We start from the raw sequence: 25,454 nt of genomic DNA, 5'->3' as shown, positions 1-25,454 counted from the left end.
AGCACGGGACTAAGGAGGGAAAATGTCTCGCAGCAAACCTCAGGAGGGCAGCAATGTCGCTGTACCCCCTGGGAATACTCTCTGTATGCCTGCCTGGTACGGGCTCCAGCTGTGCCTGCACTAACCAGTAGATGACTCCTCTCGGCTCATAGCTGGGGGTCTTGGGGAGTGCTGTAGGTGACACAGCCTTAGGATTGGGATGATGGTGCATAGTTGGACCAATTAAGATCCAGGCCTAGTAGTTGCCTATGCCAACATCCTCTATGCAACCACCACCAAACTCGGGTCTCTCAAACCCAGTTCCAAGCTGAAGGTCACCATTTTAGTTTTATCGATCAATGTTACATTTTTAATAGTAGTGGGCAACGATTAAAATATTGAATAGCGATTAATCGCATTCAGTTTTTGCGATTAACTGTGATTAATCGCACTGATAGGCACATAAGTGCTGCTTACCTAAAATTTTGTTGCCAGGGGTTCCATTCTTGTTGCCAGGGGGATTACATGCTTGTTGCCAAGGGGGACTGCATGCCATAGGGGTTTCATGCTCAATGCCAGGGGTTCCATTCTCATTGCCAGGGGTTTCCTGCTTGTTGCCAGGGGTTAAATTAGTTGCCAGGGGGTTTACACGCTCATTGCTAGTGCGGATTAGTTGCTCATTGCCAGGGGGTTTATGTGCTCGTTGCCAGGGGGGTTTATGTGCTCATTGCCAGGGGGATTTATGTGCTCATTGCCAAAGGGGTTAATATGCTTGTTGCCAGGGGTTGCAGGGCCACAGCTCTCCTGGAATCTGCACTTCTGGGTAGCGCTGGGCGCTCTGCACTCCCCTGACAGATGCTAGAGGCGAAGGAGCACCTCTAGCTTCTGTCTCCTTTACAGCAGCGGCCATTTTTGGAGGGGTGCAGGGTCTATATGCATGTGGACGGAGACTCTGCACCCCTGCGGCGCAGTTTCCCTGGTCTCCCGTTTCCTGGTACAGCGGATGAGGTAGAAGAGGAGGCAGGCAGGGGGCAGGCATTGGGCAGGCAGCGATTGTGGTGCTTGGTGCCCTCTGTAATGCTGTCAGGATCTCTGCGCCTCTGCGATGCCAAGGCCCCCCCCCCCCATGATAGCAGCATTAAAAGTCTTAATCGCAAAGGGCTGTCGCGTTAACGTGATATGAACTTGCAATCTGTTATTATGGGCACAATGGGAAAAAAATGCCTTACTCTTAAATTCCAAATCACGTCCCTTAACAATGAGCATTGATGTTTCCATTGGACAAGAAGAAAACCCCATATCCCATGAACTAAAAGAACCACATGGCCCATCAAGACTGTCCCATTTTATCTCTTGGTAACCTCAACCTTATTTGTTCCTTAGTTTTTTGTAAGGATATTCTTTTACCTATCCCAAACACATTTACATTGCTACACAGTGTCTCATCCTCTACCACCACCCATTCGGTAGAGTCATTTTTCTCTGGACCTACCATCCTCATATGAGATAAAGGAGAAATATTTCTAGATCATGTTAACAAGTTACAGTAATATCAGATGATGACCTACCTCTAAGTATTGAGATGTTCTTCAAGGCCACCGAGTGCTCCCAGTCCTTGAGGCGCAGGTCTTCAGTCACATTATTTATAAGACCCATCTCCTGTTTCAGCTGTTGCTCCATAACTATATGAAGTAGTCTCATCTGCCTTGTATCCTCTGTCACATTAGTTATGAGACCCTGGAGCTCCTGTATCCTTGTATGGTGAATTCCAATGTCATAGGAGAAAGTCCCATTGATAGCATTCAGGGTTCCAAACATATCACTTATTTGGTCATTAAGTCCCTCTACTTTTGTCCTTAGCTCCTTCAAGATGGTGTCATGGTGACTCCACACGTATTTGCTGCTGTTGACCTCTGTAGACAACCGATGGATTTCAAAGTTGTGCAATTCACTTATCTTATTAAGGCTGCTGCCGAGATTTGATACAATGCTGTCGGTGTTGCTGGCCACACTCTGGACATCATTGAGGTTCTGCTCAAGCTTCTGCAAGGACTCGGTCAGCTGAAAGAGGGAATCCGAGTGGTTCTGGAAAAGGTCCTGCAGCTTCCAGACGTGCTCCATGAAGTCTCCCTTGAACGTGAGCATCATGAGTTTGGATTGCAAGTCCCTGTAGCTCTCGTTCAGTCGGTTGACATTGCTTGTTAAGACCTTCAGATCTTCTGGGGAACTTTGTGGTCTTGAGACTGGAAATCAAAGACATAAATGTGAAGTGAATTAAAGAAGCCACCTGAGAGTGTAAAATCCTCATAGTTATATTGATATCACATACTGTTTTTCTCCAAGTCTGTCTTCTATATACACAATGCAGAATTATGTTGCTATAGGCAATGGAGGATAAGGCTACCACTCCCACAACTTCACATTTTAAAGGCATAGTCTTGTTTTTGTGCAGTTATAAATCAAACTTGCATCTACAAAGGTAAATCGTTTTTTATGACAGTGTGAATAGGTTGATGAAACAATTTGACTAAATTACCATCAAAACTAAGTAAGGGATTGCAATCATAGTGTAACCAGTTGGGTTAATGATAAAATTCATGTGATCCAGCTCCTGAAGAATGGGTGGTCTTACCATAATGAAACGCGTTGAGCCTCATACAAACAATTATTCCTGGAACAATCTTTGGAGAAGTTCCATTACATCACCTCTGCCATGCTCTATACCTTTGTGAGGATGCCTTGCTACACATCAACCCCATTAGATGGACTTCAATTCAGAGCACCATCTACCTCCAGCTGGACAATCGACCAGGACTATCGAAACATGTTACTATACCTTCATCTTCCTACCACGCATATTTATGAGAGTGGTCCTCTGACTATACCATCTACCATCAGCTCACCTGAACAAATGCTGGAATTGGGTACGCCCATATGGTCTCTTATTAATATATATGTGTACACACACTGTTTTAACTATATGTTATATATTTTATGTGTATAAAATATTTATTGTGACAATTGATATGCATTGTTGCATCATTCAGTGAAACCCATCGCTGTTCAAACCCTTTTTGTTTTTTTATGACATGCACAGATGGGCTGTTACCAGTGGTGGGTTGTACCGATGGGCTGCAGTCTCACCAGTAAAATCCACAACCTACAGTAAATAAGCCAGTTGCAGTCTGTGATTGCACTGGCTACACTGCGACTGGCAGTGACTTCTCATTGGAAGTATTACCGGACAGTCATCCGCACAGGAGGCAGAACCATTGGCAGTGCTTTCTTCTTCCACTGGGACTGCCAATATATGCTGTGATTGGCAGAATGTGTGTTCCTGTACTCCCTGCCTTTTGGACAGCCCTACCTGACTTTTATGGACTGCATTCGATGCAGTCTATAAAAGCCAGTGTTTTGGACATGCATAGATACCAACGCAGGTTATGCACTAGGTCCGGGATGAGTCTGAACCGGGACTCTCTTCCTACTACAGAGGAAGGTAGAAGCCACCGTTGGTCGTTACTGGACCCAGGTCATAGTGGCAGCAAATAGATGGATTTAATATGCTATTATTTAGTTACAAGCAGTATTTCCCCCTACCGGTAATAATGTAGAGCATCAATGTATGGATGTTATATAGACTGTCCAAATCTTAAGAGAGGTAAAAGATTGTGATGTGCGCCACAACCCTTTATAACTGAAGCTGATATGGATGGAGATGATCGGTGTCCACGTACTTCAATCAGGGTCAGTGGCGTAACTATTATATCTGTGCCCCCCCCCCCTGCCGAAAATTTTGGCAACACCCCCCCCCCAGTAAAATTACCCCCCCCCCCCCTGCCTGGCTGCGGAATAGGGTTCCGACAGTCGGGATCCCGACAGTCATTTCCCCGACGTTGGTGTCCAGACAGTCAAAATCCCGACACTCTGGGTCCCGACGGCCACCGGCTATTCGACCCTGTGGGGTCCACGACCCCCATAGAGGGAGAATAGAATAGGTGGTGAGCGTAGCGAGCCCGCAAGGGGCTTTTTTGCGCTCGCCATGCTGTCTGAGTCCGGCCAGTCGGGATCCCGACATCGGGCTAATGACCATTTGTAAGCCAACGTAGCTGTGAGAGGTCCTTAAAATATCTGTTAGAAATGCTCACAGCGACTGTTCTTTTTTTGGGTGCAATATTTAACTAAACGTCACTGAACTGACTCGGCCGTATTTGTATTTATTTATACTAAAAGCAGAGTCGCTGGGAGCGGCGCCGGCATTTTTAGCGAATATTTTGAGGATTGCTCATGGTAATGTTGGCACTCCAAGGGTTAAACATTCAATGTTGCGCCAATCTGTATAAGTCATTACATCTGGGGGTATCCTATGACCCATAGGTAAACATGTATCCCACAAATAGTGTCTCATATACTGTACTCTATGTAACAACAGGCAGGTCCCATATAACACATAAGCTGAGGCGAGGGGTCTCCAGTAATGCTCAGCCACCCAGGCCAGGGGTAAGGAACTCATTACTCTCCTACAGAACGACACACCAGGGAGACAGAACATTCTGGCCTGTTTGGGGGGAGCACTTTGTTGTGTAGCCAAATGGATTAGGTTATTTAAGTTGAGATAGAAAAACACCATAGATAGGAAGTAATCCTAAAATTAATCAGGACGTTCCCTATATAATGCAGAACATAAGCCAGGAGGGAGGGGAGGCCGGCCGGACGCCAGACGGTATTAATATATAAATATATATATATATACTGTATGTGTGTCGCTATGAATTATGGCAGAATGGAATGTAGGGAAATGTGTCCTAGATGCGGGTCCAGGCCTGGCTTGTTGGGAAATATCCGCACGTGTGGCCACATCTGATCCCTGTGTTATTCTGCTTGCTCTGATGTGTGATTCAGCAGTTACTATTGCTGTTCTGTGGGGTGATGGGACGGAGCCCCCTGTATCTCATCAGCCCTTATGTTATCTCAAAGCATAGCACGAGATATCGGGGAGCCCGTTCTGTCGTCAGCTATTACTAGATATTATGTTTGCACTTATTCCTATAATAAATCAGTAATGGATCACAGAGAAACCTAGGTACTTGTGTAGTTTCACGGCACCAGTATGGCGCCGTGCGTCTGAGTCCCCTTGCGGGGCTCGCTTCGCTCGCCCGCGCTGCGGGCTTGGTGGCTCGCTACGCTCGCCACGCTATTTAAAATCAACTCCATGCCAACATGGATAGTGGGGGTATGAACTATCCATGTTGGCATGGAGTTAAGTTACTTTTTTTAACATAGTTTGTGGCGAGCGTAGAACCCGGAAGTAGCACGGCGCCATGCAGGCTCTGGCTGGCGCCGTGAAACTACACAAGTACCGAAACCTAATACTGGGGGTAAAAGGCTATTGGGATAATATTTCTTTAATGACAATCTACAATGTAACGCTCGCCTTTTTTCTAGAGCAACCAGTAAAATGACAGAAGTTGATTGGTTGGTACTTTATCGCTCTCTAACAGTGGGATGTAATAGCCCTGTAATTTGAGAAATCTTCCCCCTAGTCCAAGGGTGACCAAACGTGTCCTCATGATCTACCAACATTTCATGTGTCTCAGGTAACCTGTGGATCTATAGTAGGAATGAATGTAGCAGGTTTGAAATGTGACAGTTAGTAATGACTACACCTGTGCACCAGCTAGGTGATCTGGGGAATGTGACAGTTAGTAATGACTGCACCTGTGCACCAGCTAGGTGATCTGGGGAATGTGACAGTTAGTAATGACTACACCTGTGCACCAGCTAGGTGATCTGGGGAATGTGACAGTTAGTAATGACTACAGCTGTGCACCAGCTAGGTGATCTGGGAAATGTGACAGTAATGACTACACCTGTGCACCAGCTAGGTGATCTGGGGAATGTGACAGTTAGTAATGACTACAGCTGTGCACCAGCATGGGGATTTGGGAAATTTGACAGTTAGTAATGACTGCACCTGTGCACCAGCTATGTAGTCTGGGAACGTGACAGTTAGTAATGACTACACCTGTGTACCAGCTAGGTAATTTGGGTCAAGTGACAGTTAGTAATGACTACATCTGTTCACCAGCTAGGTGGTCTGGGGAATGTGACAGTTAGGAATGACAACACCTGTGTACCAGCTATGTAGTCTGGGAACGTGACAGTTAGTAATGACTGCACCTGTGCACCAGCTATGTAGTCTGGTAACGTGACAGTTAGTAATGACTACACCTGTGTTCCAGCTAGGGGGTCTGGGAAATGTGACAGTTAGTAATCACTACACCTGTGCACCAGCTAGGTGGTCTGGGGAATGTGACAGTTAGGAATGACAACACCTGTGTACCAGCTATGTAGTCTGGGAACGTGACAGTTAGTAATGACTGCACCTGTGCACCAGCTATGTAGTCTGGTAACGTGACAGTTAGTAATGACTACACCTGTGTTCCAGCTAGGGGGTCTGGGAAATGTGACAGTTAGTAATCACTACACCTGTGCACCAGCTAGGTGGTCTGGGGAATGTGACAGTTAGGAATGACAACACCTGTGCACCAGCTAGGTGGTCTGGGAAATGTGACAGTAAGTAATGACTGCACCTGTGCACCAGCTAGGTGGTCTGGGAAATGTGACAGTTAGTAATGACTGCACCTGTGCACCAGCTAGGTGGCCTGGGAAATGTGACAGTTAGTAATTACTACACCTGTGCACCAGTTAGGGGATTTGGTTGGAAGAAGTGGACCGTTGGTAGATCTTGAAGACTGGTTTGGCCACCCCTGGGCTAGTCCAATGGTTGCCAAACTGTGTACCAAGGCACCCTGGAGTGCCGCGTGGCACTTGCAGGGGTGCCTTGGGTTGGTGATCCAGGACTAAAACAAATTATTTATGGTCAAAACCAGTGTTAGTGGCTGCCATTTATAACATATGGATACAATCAGAAACACAACTATATACCACCATGTACAGTAACTGATCCCTATGGGGGACAATTGGGCATAATTTGATTTATTATTTTTGTAAGTTATCAGTAAAAAACTTTTTGGACTAGGGGCACCCCCGATAAATGCTGATACTCACAGTTCTGGAACCACTGCTTTAATCTGTGTTGTATGTAGTTACAGTATAAACACACAGCTGTGTAAAAGTGAGGAAAGCAGACGGAGATTCCAAACTACTATCACTAAACACAATGCTGTCATATACCCCTTTTAGACCAAAACGCCGGGTCGCACCCGGCTTTTTGGACCCTGGTTGAAGCCGGGTGCGACCCAGCGTTTAGGGGCATTTACACCGGACGGGCTTAAACGCCCGCACCCCCCTCCCGCCCCTTTCCGGCGCTTGAAGATGACAGCGCGATGTCATCTTCAAGCGCCGATCGACGCCGCCGTACCCGGAACGCTGCTGGGGGCAGCCCAGCACTAAGGTAAGCTGCTAGGCTGCCCCCAGTCCCCACAGGCATCCGTTCACCTCCCTCCCCCGCCGCCACTGCTGTCTGCAGAGTATAGCAGCTTGCCAATAAAAGTGTTGTGCGGCTGGCGGGGGATGCAAGAGACCTACCCACCTTTCTCGGGGGGGCCAGGAGGGACACCTGATTTTCTGGAGCCTCCTGATTATTCCAGACAGCCAGGTACGGCCTGTGCTCACCCCTTACCTGAGATACAGTAGGCAGCACCCACCATATTCCTGACAGGACCCAAAGGGGTCTATGGGGCAGATGTATTAAGCCTTAACAAGAGATAAATCCTAAGGTGATAAGGAGAGATAAACGTCCAGCCAATCAGCTCCTTACTGACTTTTTTCAAGCACAGGCTGTAACATGGCAGTTAGCAGGTGATTGGCTGGGCATTAATCTCTCCTTATCACCCTTGGATTTATCTCTTGTTAAAGCTTAATACATCTGCCCCTATATCGTATATATAGCCATTGGACTTCTATTGCTGCTCAATTACTTGATTTTCAGATGTACTGTAATTCGCACGACTTGTCGGCAGAAGAGATTCTTAGTAAATCTACCCCTTACTAACTCACAGCGTTGCTGAAAAAGGTTTTTTTTTTAATCTACTTACTAAGATTCTGGTCCAACCAATCAAAACAGTTGTTCTCCAAACAGAAAGCTCTGATTAAAATAATAAGATCAGGCCCAACGCTGACATCCGCTACCTCGCTAGCAACGGTCCAAGCATACAGCCAGAGGAAACGGCCTCTGCTGCTGGTACAACCATTAGCAAAATGGGATTTTGGGCAAAACAACTTTTTATTAGAAATATTCTCATTGTAAGAGTCAGATAAAAGGTGTCTTCTTACCAGAGAGAAGACAGGAAAACAAAGGCAGGGAATACAGGCCTTTATACTCACTAGACAGACATCTCTGGCACCTCACACGCAGATTATTCAATAAAACCAGAAACCAAGGTATTTGTTTCCAATTAGGAGAGAGAGGAAACGCTGCATAAAAGTGACGGTCTGGGGGCTTGGCACCGGGTGAGTCCTCTTCTGCACACAGCGGATAGGAGACCAGAGAGCGTGCACTCTCTGCTGGAGAGCGTCCCAAACTCTCTCTCCAGACCTTCTCTATCATCCTAGACTGAGAGTGTTCTGGCTTCCCAGGTCTCTTTACACTAATGCTTTTATGACAAAACCCATTAGAAGTGATCTTGTTTTGCCAAGTAAATCCATAAAACCAGTCAGCAGAACAGGGGGAGACTGCCCATCAATTGTGCCTCCTGTCGCCCTGAGCAATGGATGTTTACAGCTTTTGTTTTTTAGTTGGCCTCTGAGACCACCAATATTGACTCGGTGGGCCTTCAAGTACATATGTAGCCCTCCCCATCTTAGCTCTGACATAACATGCGTGGCGAAAGGCGTGCACCCACTGCCAAGCTTGTTTGCCTAATTTGCACCGACGACTCAATTAAGCGAGGGTTGTATAGGCATGAGGGCATTTAAGAGCCTGTGAATTTTGTGATTGTCCTAATAAAGTTGTGTGAATAGTTCATTACCCATAGAAGCGCAGGTGATTGATAGTTAGATCAGCCAATTACTGTAGGTAGAATAGGGGTGGTAGCTTATGCAGGGGTATATAAAGGGGAGTCAGATGATGCTGCTTCCTCTTTGAGTCTGGATTCCCACCTTCCCTCCCTTGCTTTTTCAATTGCTACCTGGCCTTTCGGCCTTCACCTAATTTGGCTTTACAAAAATTAATTAATAATTGGCGGGAAGGCGCTCTTGACCAGCGGTCAATTTTGAGGTACAGGTGGTCACTGTGCGGTATTGCCCCCCTCTGCCAGGATGGCTGGTGAGTCCTGCCCCTGCGGGAGGACGTTGGCCACTTCCTTGAAGTGTCCTCGCCATGCCATAGGAGGGGCGGTAAGACCGTCACAGTGCTGGCTGTGACTTAAATTCAATGGGGGCGGTTCATCGCCCTGGTTATAAGTTGGGGCGTTGTAGTAGCCGCCATTACTAACATTTTTTGACCTGAGCTGGTCTCCAAGCGCTTTCCTGGCCATCCCTTTCAATAGGGTCATACCACTTAATAAATACTTCTGACCTTTTAACTTATGCAGTTTTTGTCCGTGTGATTATTTTTGGTATAAGATGTGTCCGTGAGATTCATTTCTAGGGGTAATTTAGCGTTAAGTTAAGGTAAATGTCAATCATGATAATTCAATAGGCGCCTTAATAGGAAAGAATTAGGTGGCACACTGGCGGTCATATTGCAACAATGTTAAGCGTGGCTATATCTGTATTGCCTGTAACGAGACAGATTCATTTTAATATGGTGTGACAAGAACAATGAAAATTTGATAAAAGGAAGGTATATTTGACCCAAGTTTCTAACCCAAGTGTTTTCAAACCACAAAAATATACTGCAGTCGTTCTGCTGAGAGCTTTTTGGCTTTTGTTAAAAGCTGGTTAAGAGTTCCTGGGCTTTGGATCAAAAGGGAGGGCAGGAACCATCCAATAGGCCAAGTTCGGGCTCAAATCTTTCCAATAAATCAGGCGAAACTTAGAATTGAAATATAAACATTAATATACTGTATATATATATAAACATATCAATGTAGCGTAGTAGACTTAACCCTCTAAAAACCTTCAGCTCCCGGATAACTGGAATTCAAACACTAAAAAAACAATCAATTAAGAGAGCGCACTGAGGTGAATAATTACCTATTTTAATAATGAATTAATATCACAAATCATATGAACATACAAATGATATACTTTTTATAAAACAAAAAAAACAATTACATTTATTTTATAAAATAATTCTAATAACATTAATATGTTCTGGAGTGTCCAATTCTAAACAACATGTTCAACCTCCCCGCAGGTGATTATTTGGTTGTTTTATTTTTAGCTTTCTGCTCAATATATGTAACTGTATGAGGGTAGTCGCACCAAAATCCTTTGTGTGATCTCTTGGTTGCTGTGCACTGCCACCACGGCCGGATTAAGCCTTCGGGGGGCCAGGGGTCACTTTAGAAAGGGGGGCCCCCTCCCACTTGTCAATACTGGCCGCAAGCTACTTGGGAGAATATTACACTGTCAAAACACAGAGTAAAGGCAGTGTAAACTGGTCAATAGGTAACTGCGGGGGTGGGGTGGGGGATTAATACAAACATAAATATATATATATATACAGATGTAGAGCTGCCGTCCGGCTGACGATTCAATCGCCTCCCCCCGCCCGCGGCCGGCTACTGCCAGTGGCGCGCACGCATGAGATTCTTGCGCACCCCGTGGCAACGGAGCCTGCCGGGGGACCACGCCGCCGTCACGCCGGTCCCCCTCGCCGCCCTAAATCCCCCCCCCCGAACTGGGCAGCATTTCCCTGAAGTGGAGACAGGCAGGGAGACGCTGGCCAACCGCCGTGATACTGGGACCCGAGTGAGATGCACGCACGTCTCAGTCCCTATCGCCGGTGAGGAGTCTCTGGCGAGTGCCGGGCAAAGTTAAAGCTGGCTCCATCTGTATAAAATACCACATGAAGACACTGTGTTTGTCCCTCTGTACCTTACTTTGTAGGAGCTCTGACAGGCTCAGCACTGCCTCTAATTAAAAACCCTCCCATGAAGAGGCCGCTGCTGCTGTCCTCTATGGGCCCGAGAAGCATATGATGAGCTCCACCAAGCAGAGCTCAGCACAAGCCTCTCAGCCTCTGACCTCTTTTGCAAAGTCTCATGGGACTAAGTCAACTCCCAGTAATGCACTGCACTCTTGTGCAATCAGTGTGCCTTGGCTCCCGATGCGCAGCACCATTAATCATTGTCACATTGGTAGATAAGCTGCAGCACTATCCCATTCCCATGAACAAAAACTTTAGCTAAAAAAAAAATGTTTTGAAAAATAAATGCCAACCACAGGGGGCCCCTAGATAGAGGGGGACCCAGAGGCACTGATCCCCTGTGCCCCCCCCCCCTTAACCGGCCCTGACTTGGAAATGGAACCTGTTCTCCCAGCCTTGCTACAGTACAATGCATTAATTCCACCTGTCCTGGCAGCAGCGTGAACTAGTGCATCGGAATGGGCAGCCATGTGCACCAAATGGTTTTTGGCCGGTCTTCACTCTAGAGAGAAACTGCTGCAACTTTGGTGGGAAATTCTGTGCGCCGTGTAAAAGTGTTAACATCCCATCAAAGTCCAGCCACCACAATAATGGGGCCTACAATCAGCGATATACCGACATTTCTCACTAGATCGCTTCGAAAATGCCCCTACATAGGGGCCATAGCGATTGCAATGTGCAGCCCCGTGTCGGCGATTAATATCAATTGGTCAGGGTCAGTGTTCTCATCATTCCACGACACAACGCTATGCAACACTGTGTGCTCAGCAATGCTGAGCGTTCAGAATTCTCAAAACCCCATCTCCCCGTGTGTAGGCGCCATTAAACAGACACATTTGCATAGTATACTAATATCATAGCTTACTAAATCAGCATCTGCAAAGGAAGGGGTTAATAAAACAGAGCGTGAGACTTAGCAGATGCTGGTAAGATCCCTTGCGTAACACCGTGCACAAATAATATGTTAGCTGACCCTGGGGGTCAGGGGCCGCACACAGCAATTATAGGAATTATTACGGAATCTGATTTTTAAAAAACAATCTTTTAATTGTACAAATTCTCTGCACATTTAACCTAAATGTAATACACTGGACGTACTGAGCATGTGTGGAGAGGAAAGGGTTTAATTACTGTATGATTGATTAACGACTACATTTACTCACGTTTCCTCTATTTGGGGAAGTTACCGTATCTCTAGTATCTGCTACTGTATTGTATAATCTACAGTAATTCAGTTACCTTCTACCGGATGAAGTGTGCCATGCTCAAATCACTTTAACTAAAATATAATGACACGTAGATGTATCTTTGGCAGAAGTAAATGTTAGCTATTTATTATTAATACCTAGGGTGAGATTTAATAGGATGAGAGATTCAGAAAGTGAGAGATTTGGTGAGAAATCTCCAGGTTTTTTTCAAAAGCAGCAATCATTTACACTGCAGAACCACACTGGTTCTGCAGTGTAAATGATTGCCGCTTTAAAGAAACTGGAGATTTCTTCCCAAATCTCTCACTTTCTGACTCTCTCATCCTATTCACCCATAGTATTTAGATTTTATTAAGTGAAAGTACGGTGGCAATGGGCAAAATGAGCTCAGTCTACAATGTCCAATCAGAAGTAACCACATGCATTGCCGGGGGATACCGCCCAAGGTGCACAAACACAATTACATACCCTTATAACAACAATAGTATCCACTCGATCTTCTGATGTGACTACCTACCTGCTTGGGTGATGGCGCTGCCCCCCGTTAGTGTGGAATAGGCAACTACCAGTCATTATAGGGAGCGCACCTAAACTACACAACCTGCACATGTACTGGCGACCATCCCTTCTGTCCAGCCACAGAATAGCCAACACAAACCACCAACCCCAGCATGCACAGGGGCAGCGAGGGTGGGGAAACTGCAAACACAGAGGCATCAGCTTGTAGCACTAACACTTACATAAATGCCCCATACACAACCCATACGCCACCAGGAATAGTGCCAATGTGTGGGTCATTAGGTCATTGACCTTTGACAGCATACCCCACACAACAGTCATCCTAGAGGTCTAAAATTTAAACTCCCCTTTTCTTATGTCACTCATTCCGTCTCTCTAATACTGGATAACTGTCCACCAAACTTATCAAAATGTGGTGCCAGATGTACGAAGCCTTGGAGAGTGACAAAGTGAAGAGAAACACAGTACCAATTAAACAGCCCCTAACTGACATTTTTCAAACACAGGGTTTAATATAGTAGGGATCTCAAAAATCTAAACATTTTTCTAATGGGCAAAACCAATCTGCACTGTAGGTGGGGCAGATGTAACAAGTACATGAGAGGGAGATTTGGATGGGGTGCGTTCAAAATGGAATCTGAATTGCAGTGTAAAAATACAGCAGCCAGCACAGAAACTATATAACTCTCTCTGCGCCTGTAACATCTGCCCCACCTGCAGTGCAGCATGGTTTTCCCCATTAGCAAACGATTTTGCTTGCAAGATCCTTACTGAATTCCCCCCATATACTTCATCTCTCTCCATTTTATCTGTCTCCCAGGCTTTGCACATAGACCTTTTTGTTTTGATAAATCATGGTGCGCCGCAGTCGGTGTTACTGTGTACGAGATCGCATTTATGGATTATATTTAGGAAGACAAGACAATGAGAAAGGACTGAATAGCAGAAATGGATGTACAGTATAATAATCACCATTAGAATTGTGCGCACATGATAAAACCCGTTTACATACTGTACTGTATCCTTTCCCTTGTTTCCACAGGAAATCAATTATACAGATGGAGCGCCTCTCATTCATCGCCGGGAATCGCCAGAATGCCCCCGCTGGCAGTCGCCGGCGGAGAGGCGCTCCATCTGGCTGGGACACACGCGCGTTTCACAAGCACACACATCCCAGTCACTCGGAAACCCTGGCCATCTCCGCTTCAGGGAGATGGGCAGGGTTAGGGGGGGGGGGGGGTTGAAAGCGACGGGAACTGACGGGAACCGGCGGGGACTGGCAGAGAGGCAGCGGAGAGCTCCATTGGAACAGGGCACCCAAGCATCTTGTGCACGCGTGCGACTGGCAGAGGCTGCCAGCCACCGGCTGAATGAGCGGCGATACATCTGTAGGGAGCAATTAATACATTTCTGGAATTAACGATACACGTTACCAGGGAAGGCTCCAGAGGGGGGGGGGGGGGGGGCTGCAGCATATTTCAGTATTCAAAAAAGGGGAGCCTCACCCACTGCCAAAAACTGCCATTCTAAAATGACTCACTGGCAGTTCGTGGAGCTCCCCAATTTAAATTTTAAACTGTGCTGCATACACGGCAACTGGCTGACTGGGAGCGCAGGTTTGTGATATTTCCATCTGGCTCTGGGTGGTCCATAAAACGCGGAATCTAATAAAGATATATCCTTCCAGCGTCTCCTCATCCAGGCCGACCTAAAATAGTCCTCGTGAGTTATTTTTTATCAATTTACCTCCTAACGGGCTGATTCCTATAGTATAGCTGAGGATTGTATTACAGTCACTACGCCAACAGAGTCCTTATTGAAAACGGATCCAATGTAATTTTGTATTCTATTCTGTACAAGGGGCCCCATTCAGATCAGATAGCAAAGCAAAAAAAGCATGCATAGGGGCAAAAACCATGCTGCACTGCAGGTGGGGCAGATGTAACAGGTGCAAATAGAATTAGATTTGGGTGAGTTATTTTGTTTTCTGTGCAGGGTAAATACTGGCTGCTTTATTTTTACACTGCAATACAGATATCAGTTTGAATACACCCCACCCAAATGTAACGCTCTCTGCACCTGTTACATCTGCCCCACCTGCAGTGCAGCATGGGACTCATTCAGACTTGATCGCACGGCCGCGACTTTGCAGTGGCCAGATTTCAGTTTAGACACTGCCTCGCTAGAGTGAAATCCCACCTTGGGAATTGATGCGCTTGTTTTGCGAATGGTTGTGTATAGCTGCAAATCTCTTCACAGCCGTGCAAAAATCTTCAAACACATTCGCAATCTGCTCACCACCGGCTGATTATTACACTGGGCACCAGTCATCCCAGGCGCCGTGTAGCCAGAGACTTACTCAGCGGTGCGATGGAAAAAGGCGTATCCGGCCTGGAGCTGGCATCACGCCCCCTCTCCTAAAACACTCAGGCAGCATTTTACTGAGCACTCCCAGGAAACGGCCGGTTACCACCCCCAGATTCCTACTTCCTGCCAATCACCTTGCGAATGGGCAAAGATCAATGTAGCAGGCTTCCTCTGTGGTCCCCAGCTGATGATATGACTGTCAGGAGTCCGATGGACCTACCCTGTCATATCATCAGCAGGGGACCAGTGAGGACGCTCGGTTCTCTTCTTCTCCCAGCACTTGCCACAAGCATCCCCTTGCAGGACGTGATTTCTATTGGCAGAGTGTCTATAAGTACGTGCAGTGTGGTTGTTAGACGACACACTCTGAAGATATAACCAACTGGAGGGTTTATTCAAGTGGCAGGCTTGTAGGATACAACAGTACTTTTGCAGTTAACTTCAGGCAGTAATACAACTGGTACATTGGGATCACAGTGTCTGATTGTTACTTAGCCGTAGCGTTTGGCTTGTGCAGGGTTTATGGCTATTAACTGGTTTACGCTGGCGGTATCTCTCCCAGTCGTCGCTGCTGCCAATGATGATGGATCTCCCTGTGCAAAGGTCACGCTGGTAACGGGATTACAGCGGGGCTTGCTCTTACGCGCTCCGGTGCACGTGGAGCTACAAACAGCATGGATGGAGTCACACACGCTCTGAGGCACACTCTATCGCGCGGTCACTTCCTTACAGGAAAAGGAACGCTGCCAGCAGGGTCAGGGGTCTCTGCCCTGCTATTCGCTTAAGCGAGCTGTCACTCAGGGTGACGCCTAACTATGGTGGCTGCCAGGGGACAAGGCAGTCTGTAAACTGCACACTAGACAGTGTATGGAGACAGACGCTGAGCGCTGCAATCTAACACTCCCCCTCGCTTAAGGCTGTCTTCGGCTACATAAAAGAACTTGATACAATACTTTGTCCTTTTGTAATACCTGTAACCGAAAATGTGGTTAGAGAGAAAGAGACATTCAGAACATCAAAAACTTCAAATCAACATTTTGAACTTAGACAAGTCCACAGTCCTTCACGAACTTAATAAGCAAGTTTCTCGACAGTCCTTTAGTAAGCATGTCAGCGATATTCTGTTCACTTGCAATGTATTCAACATCGATGGACTTGTTCTCCACTAGTTCTCTGATGAAGTGGTGTCTTATCGCGATGTGTTTCGACCTTCCATGGTGCTTGGTAGTACAGGAAAGATCTATTGCTCCCCTGTTGTCACATGCGATACTGATAGTCTCTTCTTCATAAAGTAGACCTAACTCACACAAAGTCTCTTTGATCCAGAGTGCTTCTTTTGATGTCTCTGTAAGAGCCATGTATTCGGCCTCAGTTGTTGAGAGAGCAACGGTTGGTTGTTTTCTACTCGCCCAACTAACTGCTGCTCCGGCCAGTGTGAACAGGTAACCGGTGTGGGAACGACGATCATCTTCATCTGCTCCCCAGTCTGCATCGCAGAAGACTTTCAAATTTGAATTGCTTGTCTTGGCGAATTTTAATTTCAAGGAACTTGTACCTTTTAGGTATCTCAGAATCCTCTTCACTGCGATCCAGTGTTGCCTTCCAGGATTTATTGCAAATTGGCTCACCCGACTGACTGCATGGGTGATGTCTGGACGGGTTCCAATACTTGCATACATAAGACTTCCAACCACGTTCTTGTCAGGAACATCTTGCATTTCCTCTACTTCTTCTTGTGTGGTTGGTGACATACCTTTTGTAATCTTGATGCTTTTGTCAATTGGTGTATTTACTGACTTGGAGTCCGCCATCCCATACTTCAAGATGGTTGCCTCGATGTACCTTTGTTGGTCGACTGTGACTGTTCCCTTTTGCAGGTTTTGAACAATTCTCATTCCCAACAAATGATTGGCTGGACCTAAGTCTTTCAACTTGAATCTCTGTTTTAGTTGATCTCTCACACTTGTGATGTGATCTTCGTGACCTGCTATAAGTATATCATCCACATAGACTGCTATGATGAACAACTTTTCTCCCAGAGTTTTGTGATAAAGGCAGTGGTCAGTCTCTGATCTAATAAAATTCATTTCAAGTAGTACTGTGTCCAATTTTATGTACCAGCAACGACCACTCTGCTTTAGGCCGTATATGGATTTCTTCAGAAGACACACCTTTTCTGTCTGAAGTTCATCCTCATTATAATGATCTGGCGATTCCATATAGATTTCTTCAAGTAGCTCTCCATTTAGGAACGCTGAGTCGAAGTCTAGTTGGTATAGCAGTAAGTCTTGTAAGGTGGCGACTGCAATCACTAACCTGAGAGTGTTATACCTCGCAACAGGTGAGTATATCTCCCCATAGTCAATTCCGGATCTCTGTGTGTATCCCTTAGCAACAAGACGGGCTTTGTAACGGGCAACTTCTCCGTCTGAATTTAACTTCTTGCAGAAGACCCACTTGTTCTTGACTGTCTTGCGGTTGCTTGGCCTATCTACTATGGTCCAAGTATCGTTCTGTTTCAGTGCTGATAGCTCTGTGTCTATTGCAGATTTCCATTTCGCCCAATCACTGCACGCTTTCGCTTCTCGAATACTCTGAGGTTCACTGAAAGCAATATTTGCATATTCTTCCTCATATCTTCTAGCTGGTATGCCCTTGTTCCTTCTTACAGAAGCTCTGTTTGTTGGTTCGCTTCCCTCTTCAGTATTTTCTGTTTCAGGTATGCTTTCTATTTCACACACCTCTACTAGTGCTTGCTTTTCTTGTTCTTTTGCTTTTGTGGGTGATGCTGTTTCTTGGAATATCACATCTCTTGATTTCAGAAGACGTCTGTTCTCTGCATCCCAGAGTCTGTACCCTTTGCTTTCCTCACAATAGCCTAGCAATATGCACTGTCTTGATTTTGGGTCAAGTTTCTTCCTTTTCTCCTTTGGTATATGCGCATAAGCTCTGCTCCCAAAGACACGGAGATGGCTGATGTCTGGCTTCTTCCCAGACCAGGCCTCTAAGGGGGTTTTTCCCTTCACGGCCACTGTGGGTGTTCTGTTTTTCAGGTATACTGCGGTAGATACAGCTTCTGCCCAAAAACTCTTCTCCAGGCCAGCATCGTTCACCATCGCTCGTGCTCTTTCAACGATTGTTCGATTCGCCCTTTCACTTACGCCATTCTGTTCAGGCGTATAGGCCATCGTCAGCTGATGCTTTATGCCATGCCCTTTTAGAAAGTCGGTTAGCTCTTCATTTTCGTACTCTCCCCCATTGTCGGATCTCAGGACCTTTAGCTTTAGGCCCGTCTGAGTTTCCACTAGGTTCTTGTACTCCACAATTTTCTTGACCACCTCACTTTTCTTTCTTATGAAGTATACGTGTGTCATTCTTGTGGCGTCATCGATGAGAGTCATGAAGTACTTGTAACCACTGGTTGACTCCTCTTCCATTGGTCCGCACACATCTGTGTGCACCAGAGCTAATTGTGATTCTGCTCTGCCTGCTGACTTGGGAAATGGGTTGCGGGTCTGCTTGCCTTTTATGCAACTCTCGCACACAGGTCTTCCGGTGTCTTTCACTGTGATTCCTGTTGCCATCCCATCAGCTAATTTCTGGACATTATCATATCCTAAGTGTCCCAAACGTCTGTGCCAGAGCTCCATTGACTCATTCTCAGCAGAGGCTGCCAAAGCTACACATTCATCCGTGTCTAGGACATATAGTTGGTTGCATCGGGTTGCTGAAGCAATTACAGTCCCTCTTTCATTATGCACCATACACCTGCCCTTTGCAAACTGGACTCTGTAGCCTTTTGCCTCGAGTACGCTCATAGCGATGAGGTTACTTCCCAATTCTGGTACATACAGGACGTCTTGAATATCTGTGACTACTGTCTGTCCCTCAATTCTTAGTCTCACTGTGATTGTCCCAATATTTGACGCAGTAAGGACCTTTTCACCAATCCCGGTAACTGTTGTGGGTGTACACTGTGTTAAAGAATTGAACCACTCCTTGTTGCAGCTGAAGTGTCTAGAGGCTCCCGAGTCCATGTACCAGAGATCCCTCCTTGGCTTGTCTGTTACATTCAGTGCTGACTCGTTCTTCTTGTCATGCCGCTTGTGCATGCCACTAGTGTTCTTCATCCTGCATTCTGAAGCCTTGTGCCCTACTTTGTGGCACACATAGCATTTGAATGTGCATTTCTTGGGTTTCGCACCCTTTGCTACTAAGGCAGAACCCTCAGCCATGGCATCCTTGTGGATTCTCTCTTGGAACTGTAGTAGCTTGGCTCTCACAACTTCAGTTGTAAGCTTGGTTTCATTTGACTCTAGTGCGACAACTAGGAAGTCAAATTCTTCTGTCAAGTTCTGCAGCATTACCATCGCCACTTCTTCCTCATCCACTTTTGCTCCTACACATGCCAATTGCTGAGCTATCGATAGTATTTTATCAATATAATCGTTCATGTCCTTGCATGCATTCAGCTTTGTTCCATACAGTGTGCGTCTCAGACTTATCCTTCTCATTAAGCCTTTATTCTCATAAGCACCTTGTAGAGTTGTCCACATGTCCTTAGCGGACTCCTTCCCACAGATAGTAGAATAAACATGCTGCTCCACAGCCAGGCCTATTGTGCCAATGGCCTTGTCTACCTCTTCTGGGTTTGGACTATCTCCTGGGGCTATTGTGACTTTCCATAGCTTCTCCCTCTTAAGCTGCATTTCCATAGCGAACTTCCATGTAGTATAATTCTCTGAGCCCTTGAGCTTTGGAAAGTTCATGCTATGCCCTGTACTGTGCATTCTCGTTAACTCTTCCACAAATGGCAATTTAGAAATAATTCCTTTGTGTTCTTTTATGTACTGCGCTAGCACTTTGTCTTCAGGGGGTTAATCTTCGCGCACGTGACGTGCTGGGCCCATAACCTATTGGCAGAGTGTCTATAAGTACGTGCAGTGTGGTTGTTAGACGACACACTTTGAAGATATAACCAACTGGAGGGTTTATTCAAGTGGCAGGCTTGTAGGATACAACAGTACTTTTGCAGTTAACTTCAGGCAGTAATACAACTGGTACATTGGGATCACAGTGTCTGATTGTTACTTAGCTGTAGCGTTTGGCTTGTGCAGGGTTTATGGCTATTAACTGGTTTACGCTGGCGGTATCTCTCCCAGTCGTCGCTGCTGCCAATGATGATGGATCTCCCTGTGCAAAGGTCACGCTGGTAACGGGATTACAGCGGGGCTTGCTCTTACGCGCTCCGGTGCACGTGGAGCTACAAACAGCATGGATGGAGTCACACACGCTCTGAGGCACACTCTATCGCGCGGTCACTTCCTTACAGGAAAAGGAACGCTGCCAGCAGGGTCAGGGGTCTCTGCCCTGCTATTCGCTTAAGCGAGCTGTCACTCAGGGTGACGCCTAACTACGGTGGCTGCAAGGGGACAAGGCAGTCTGTAAACTGCACACTAGACAGTGTATGGAGACAGACGCTGAGCGCTGCAATCTAACAATTTCCGGATATCCCCTGCACTTTATTCCAGTGGAACACCTAAAGCGGAACACCTTACTTGACACTGTGTCCGCCTAGTGGGGGGTGATTCTATTCAGCTCAGTAATCTGCGAAGCTCGCAGCTTAACGAGCACCTGTGTCACCGCCCCGGTCAACCCCTGCCCAACCCCCCCCCCACACACACACACACGCCGTCGAATCCCCTCGCAACCTTGCAGGGGCATGTGTAACAAGAACACATCCCCTCGCATTTCACATCTGCAGGAGAAATCGCCAGCATTTTCATGTGAACGTCCACGTCCAATCAAGTCCTTCCCTCCCCTCTGCGAATTGCCCAGCGAGTGAGCTACTGACCACGACCATTCACAGTCGGTTTTACCCATGTGCAGAAATGATATGGATTTGGTAATCATTCACTTGGCTGCGCAGCTTGCAGTCCATGTCCCTAATATAACCTTCGTCACCTCCTGTAAAACGTGGAGAAGGAGAAGTCGGATCGCGCGCTGTCATCCCCAATACACTGAGGCAAGGTTCCAGTTAAGAAGAGAAATCCACAGAGGATCTATTAAAATTAAAATGGTTAATTGAATGGGGCTGGATGGAGCAGATCCAAGTTAGGAGAAGCAGAAGGCGTTCTAGCTGTGGCCGTTACAGAAGTATCGCATTTCCCTGAGGATTATTCCAATCGCCTGGAGATCTGCAGCGGAAACTGGGAATGGTGTCAAGTAAAAGGTTCTCAAGTCCACCAGGGATTATTGTTGTCATATGGGACGAGCTCGTGCCAGCATGTTGTATCGGCTTATTTGTGTATATAAGAGGCTCATTTACACTCTCAGATATGTCATTGTAAACATGCATCTATGGTAACAGTGCAATAGAGGCTCCTCCACCTGCACCTGGAGGACACTAAGTATAGTGATCTCCCCTCCACCTGCACCTGGAGGACACTAAGTATAGTGATCTCCTCTCCACCTGTACCTGGAGGACACTAAGTATAGTGATCTCCTCTCCACCTGTACCTGGAGGACACTAAGTATAATGAAGAGACAGAGTGCGCACAGGGGCCGACGGGCAGCAGTGGCATATAACTCTGACTTATTATCCTGCTGAGGGCCCCGCCACTGCGGTGGGTACTGGTGCAATGTCCCAGTTGTACCGCCAATAATTCCGCCTGTAGTCCCAGCCAGGGGAACGATAAGACACCCCATATTGCCGGCAGCAATGTTCGTGTCAGTAACATTTGCTACTATCATTATATATAAATATCTTGCAACAACAAGCATTTAACCAGGGACACGCCCATATGTGGAGCTAGACACGCCCATATGTGGAGCTAGACACGCCCATATGTGGAGCTAGACACGTCCATATGTGGAGCTAGACACGTCCATATGTGGAGCTAGACACGTCCAGATGTAGAGCTAGACACGACCAGATGTGGAGCTAGACACGACCATAAGTGGAGCTAGACACGACCATTTGTGGAGCTAGACAAGCCCAGATGTGGAGCTAGACACGCCCAGATGTAGAGCTAGACACGCCCAGATGTGGAGCTAGACACAACCATATGTGGAGCTAGACACGCCCAGATGTCGAGCTGGACCTTCTAAAGAGTGAAGAAATTCACAGGAAAAGAATCCGCTTTTTAGTGTAAATTGATAGGTTAAAGATGAACTTCACGTATCCGTTCTCTAGATATTTGATACATGTAGGGGGAGATGTCATGTGACTGCCATATAAACCTTCCAGCAGACATAGATGCAGAAAAGAAATCGAATGATTGCTATAAGAAATGAGGTAATGTAACCCTCTAGGATGGAGGTTGGCATGCAGGGACATCACATGACCTAGCCTGTCTATGGTGTGGCAGGGACATCACATGACCTAGCCTGCCTATGGTGTGGCAGGGACATCACATGACCTAGCCTGTCTATGGTGTGGCAGGGACATCACATGCGCACAGCGTCTATTCTGTCGGATCGAGGGGACTCCCAACTGCCCCCCCTCCACCCGCAGCGGGACATTGCTGGCCGTGGGAGGGATGCGGGAACGTCCCCAATAACCGCTACGTTCCCGTGTTTAGCGGGACAGTTGGGAGGTATGCACATGCACAGAACTGAATCGGCCCCATCGACGTGATTTGTGCTGAATTGCGTGAGAATGGCCCCGCCCCATGCTGGACCAGAATCATGTAATTTGCAATTCCCAGCACCCCACCCTGTCACCTCCACACCTGGGTCCCCCACTTCCAGGTTCCTATCCTATCGTCGTATCCTTTCAATCTCTCTAGTCTTGTAGACTTTGCTCAGCCGTATTCTGCGCAATGGGGCAGATTCAATTGTTTGCACCCCCTCCGACTAGGCGTCTATGTTAACAGGCATCTACAGTATCAGAGCTATTCAATTGTTGCTCTGATCAGAAGCCCATTGGCATGTTACGCGGCTGCCAGCTCTGGGTTTAGCCGTGCAAAGAGGCACAACCCATCTAAAGTTGCCGCCTGGGGTTTGGGTGCCCAACCTGCGGACTTTACACACATTTTCCCTCGCACATCTGGATAAATACATGTGCGGTAGGTAATGAGCATCTAACAGAGAAGAATTGAATAGCTCCGATAGATGCCCATTCTGTTGGACGGCCAGCAGGGGGCATGCGAAACAATTACATTCCCTCCACTGTAGGCAAAAGATTTTATTACAGTATATGACCCTTTATCCTAGGTCACAGGTGTATTATATAGAGATACCAGTATCATTCACAAGTATCAAAGCCACCAGCCAGGAATAAATGTATTTCCACATACGGATCCCGATCAGACCACACAGGTCGCACTGTTCCTATCACAGATAATCACACGCTCAGCCCAGAGCTGCCGCCTGCCAGCACCAATCAGTGCATCGTTTCTGTCCCATACGGTTTGGGGCTGACTTGGCAGAGGGGGACCTCATTGGACAATGAACCTGCCACCGGTGTGGTCTGTAGACCAGCCTCACACAGGACTCCTGGCCACCCAAGTCTGTGACTACAATTGGGAAGTGAATGTCTCTCTCAGCGTTTGGGTGGAGGTGTGACAATGGGCCTTATTCTAGTTCACTCTTTCTGACAAAATCCTTCTTAGATGGACAAAACCATGAGCACTGCAGGTGGGGCAGATGTTACATGTGCAGAGAGGGTTAGATTTGGGTGAGTTATTTTGTTTCTGTGCAGGGTAAATACTGGCTGCTTTATTTTTACACTGCATTATAGATCTCACTTTGAAGTAAAACCCCACCCAAATCTAACTCTCTCTGCACATGTTACATCTACCCCACCTGCAGTGCACATGGTTTTGTCCATCTAAGAAGGATTTTGTCAGAAAGAGTGAACTAGAATAAGGCCCAATATCTCATGTGCGTTTGGCTTAACCTGTAGGGAACCTTAAAGATACCCAGCATGGTTGACAGCAGAGGATAATAGCATAGAGTCAGATAGATAACAACGGGGCAAATGTATCAAAGCTTGATAAGAGATAACGTGGAGAGAGATAAAGTACCAGCCAATCAGCTCATGTCCTTTTACACACGGGCTAAAAATCATTTGATCGTCGCCAACATCAAATGTTTTTGTTCCCGGTCGGTAATAGAAGTCTGTCTACACTGTTTTTTATTTCCGACGGTGATGGCTGAAAAGGAAACCGGTGCCCCAACCAGGCACGGACCCGCCTGCGTTCCAACAAGGGGTCTGCACTTTCGTATATTCACACATGAGCATGCGCAGTCCCCCACCCACCATCGGAAGCCCCGACAGATCAAACCTGAATCAGGCCCTTAGCGAGAAATGCAGCCAAACCCCCAAAAATGGCATTTTTACCTCTGAAGCATCCCGCTACGCCCTGTGTATACTGACAGAAGCGGATTGTTTGGAACAGTACTGTACCTCTCTCCCCACTTGAATTCTTTCCAGGACATATTGCTGGTGCACACTGGCCGACCCACCAGCGATATATCAGCGAGTGTGTACTCTCTCTACACGTTACACCAGCACACACCCACCCATGCAGTGCAGCGTGGTCTCACTCTTGTGCTGCTGCAGCCCCACCCAATCCCCCTGGGTGGCGTCATAAAGGAGTGCCCCATCGGCAGGTAGGCACAAACACAACACCCCATAGTGTTACGGAGAATACCCCATACAACACTGCAGGTCCCAACACCTCGCACAGGACCGCGTGAGACATCATAGGGCCAAATGTAATAGGGTGAGAGTTTCAGAAAGTGAGAGATTTTAGGAGAGTTTTCCCATGTTTTTTAAAGCAGCAATCAATTACATGGCAAAATCAACCTGGTTTTGCAGTGTAATTGATTGCTGCTTTAAAAAACATGGGAAAACTCTCCCAAAATCTCTCACTTTCTGAAACTCTCACCCTATTACATTTGGCCCCCAGTGTCCTTACCACAACGCAGGGTGTTCAGAGCGGCCTGTGCTGGGAATAAAACTTATTCGGGGAAGTAGGAGGACAAACAAATGTTTCTCTAGGTACATTAATCTGCCTCGTCCCCTTATTACAGCCTTTCCACTTGACATAAACACAGTTACACGTTATTAGTTACACATCGCTCTCGGGATAACTTGGTTTTGGAACCAAGTTTTCTGTAATTTATCTGCAGAATATAATATCAAGATATATTAAATAACAATATTATTGTCCATCTATTATAATAATTGCTCAGATGTGAACGTGTCACATAAATAAGAGAACAGAAGGGCGGGATGATGAGAAATCAGCACAGACGTTGCCAGAGATGTGTTTTATATCACAGACAGAACATTTATGCTCTCCCTAACAAAT

At 46.6% G+C, this 25,454-nt stretch overlaps 1 protein-coding gene across 2 annotated transcripts in view; it reads right to left on the bottom strand.

Moving 5' to 3' along the window:
• Window positions 1-25,454, bottom strand: part of SCARA5 (scavenger receptor class A member 5) — a 242,054-nt gene that overhangs the window by 123,274 nt on the left and 93,326 nt on the right. For both annotated transcript variants that reach the window (XM_083178845.1, XM_083178846.1), the window contains one exon: window positions 1,548-2,222. In XM_083178845.1, coding sequence (XP_083034971.1) covers window positions 1,548-2,222 — 675 coding nt within the window. The remainder of the gene's footprint in view (window positions 1-1,547; window positions 2,223-25,454) is intronic.

This window comes from Crinia signifera, chromosome 3, assembly GCF_055691185.1.
Source record: "Crinia signifera chromosome 3, ASM5569118v1, whole genome shotgun sequence".
Classification (NCBI taxonomy): domain Eukaryota; kingdom Metazoa; phylum Chordata; class Amphibia; order Anura; family Myobatrachidae; genus Crinia; species Crinia signifera.
This window is presented reverse-complemented; position numbering and strand designations above follow the sequence as displayed.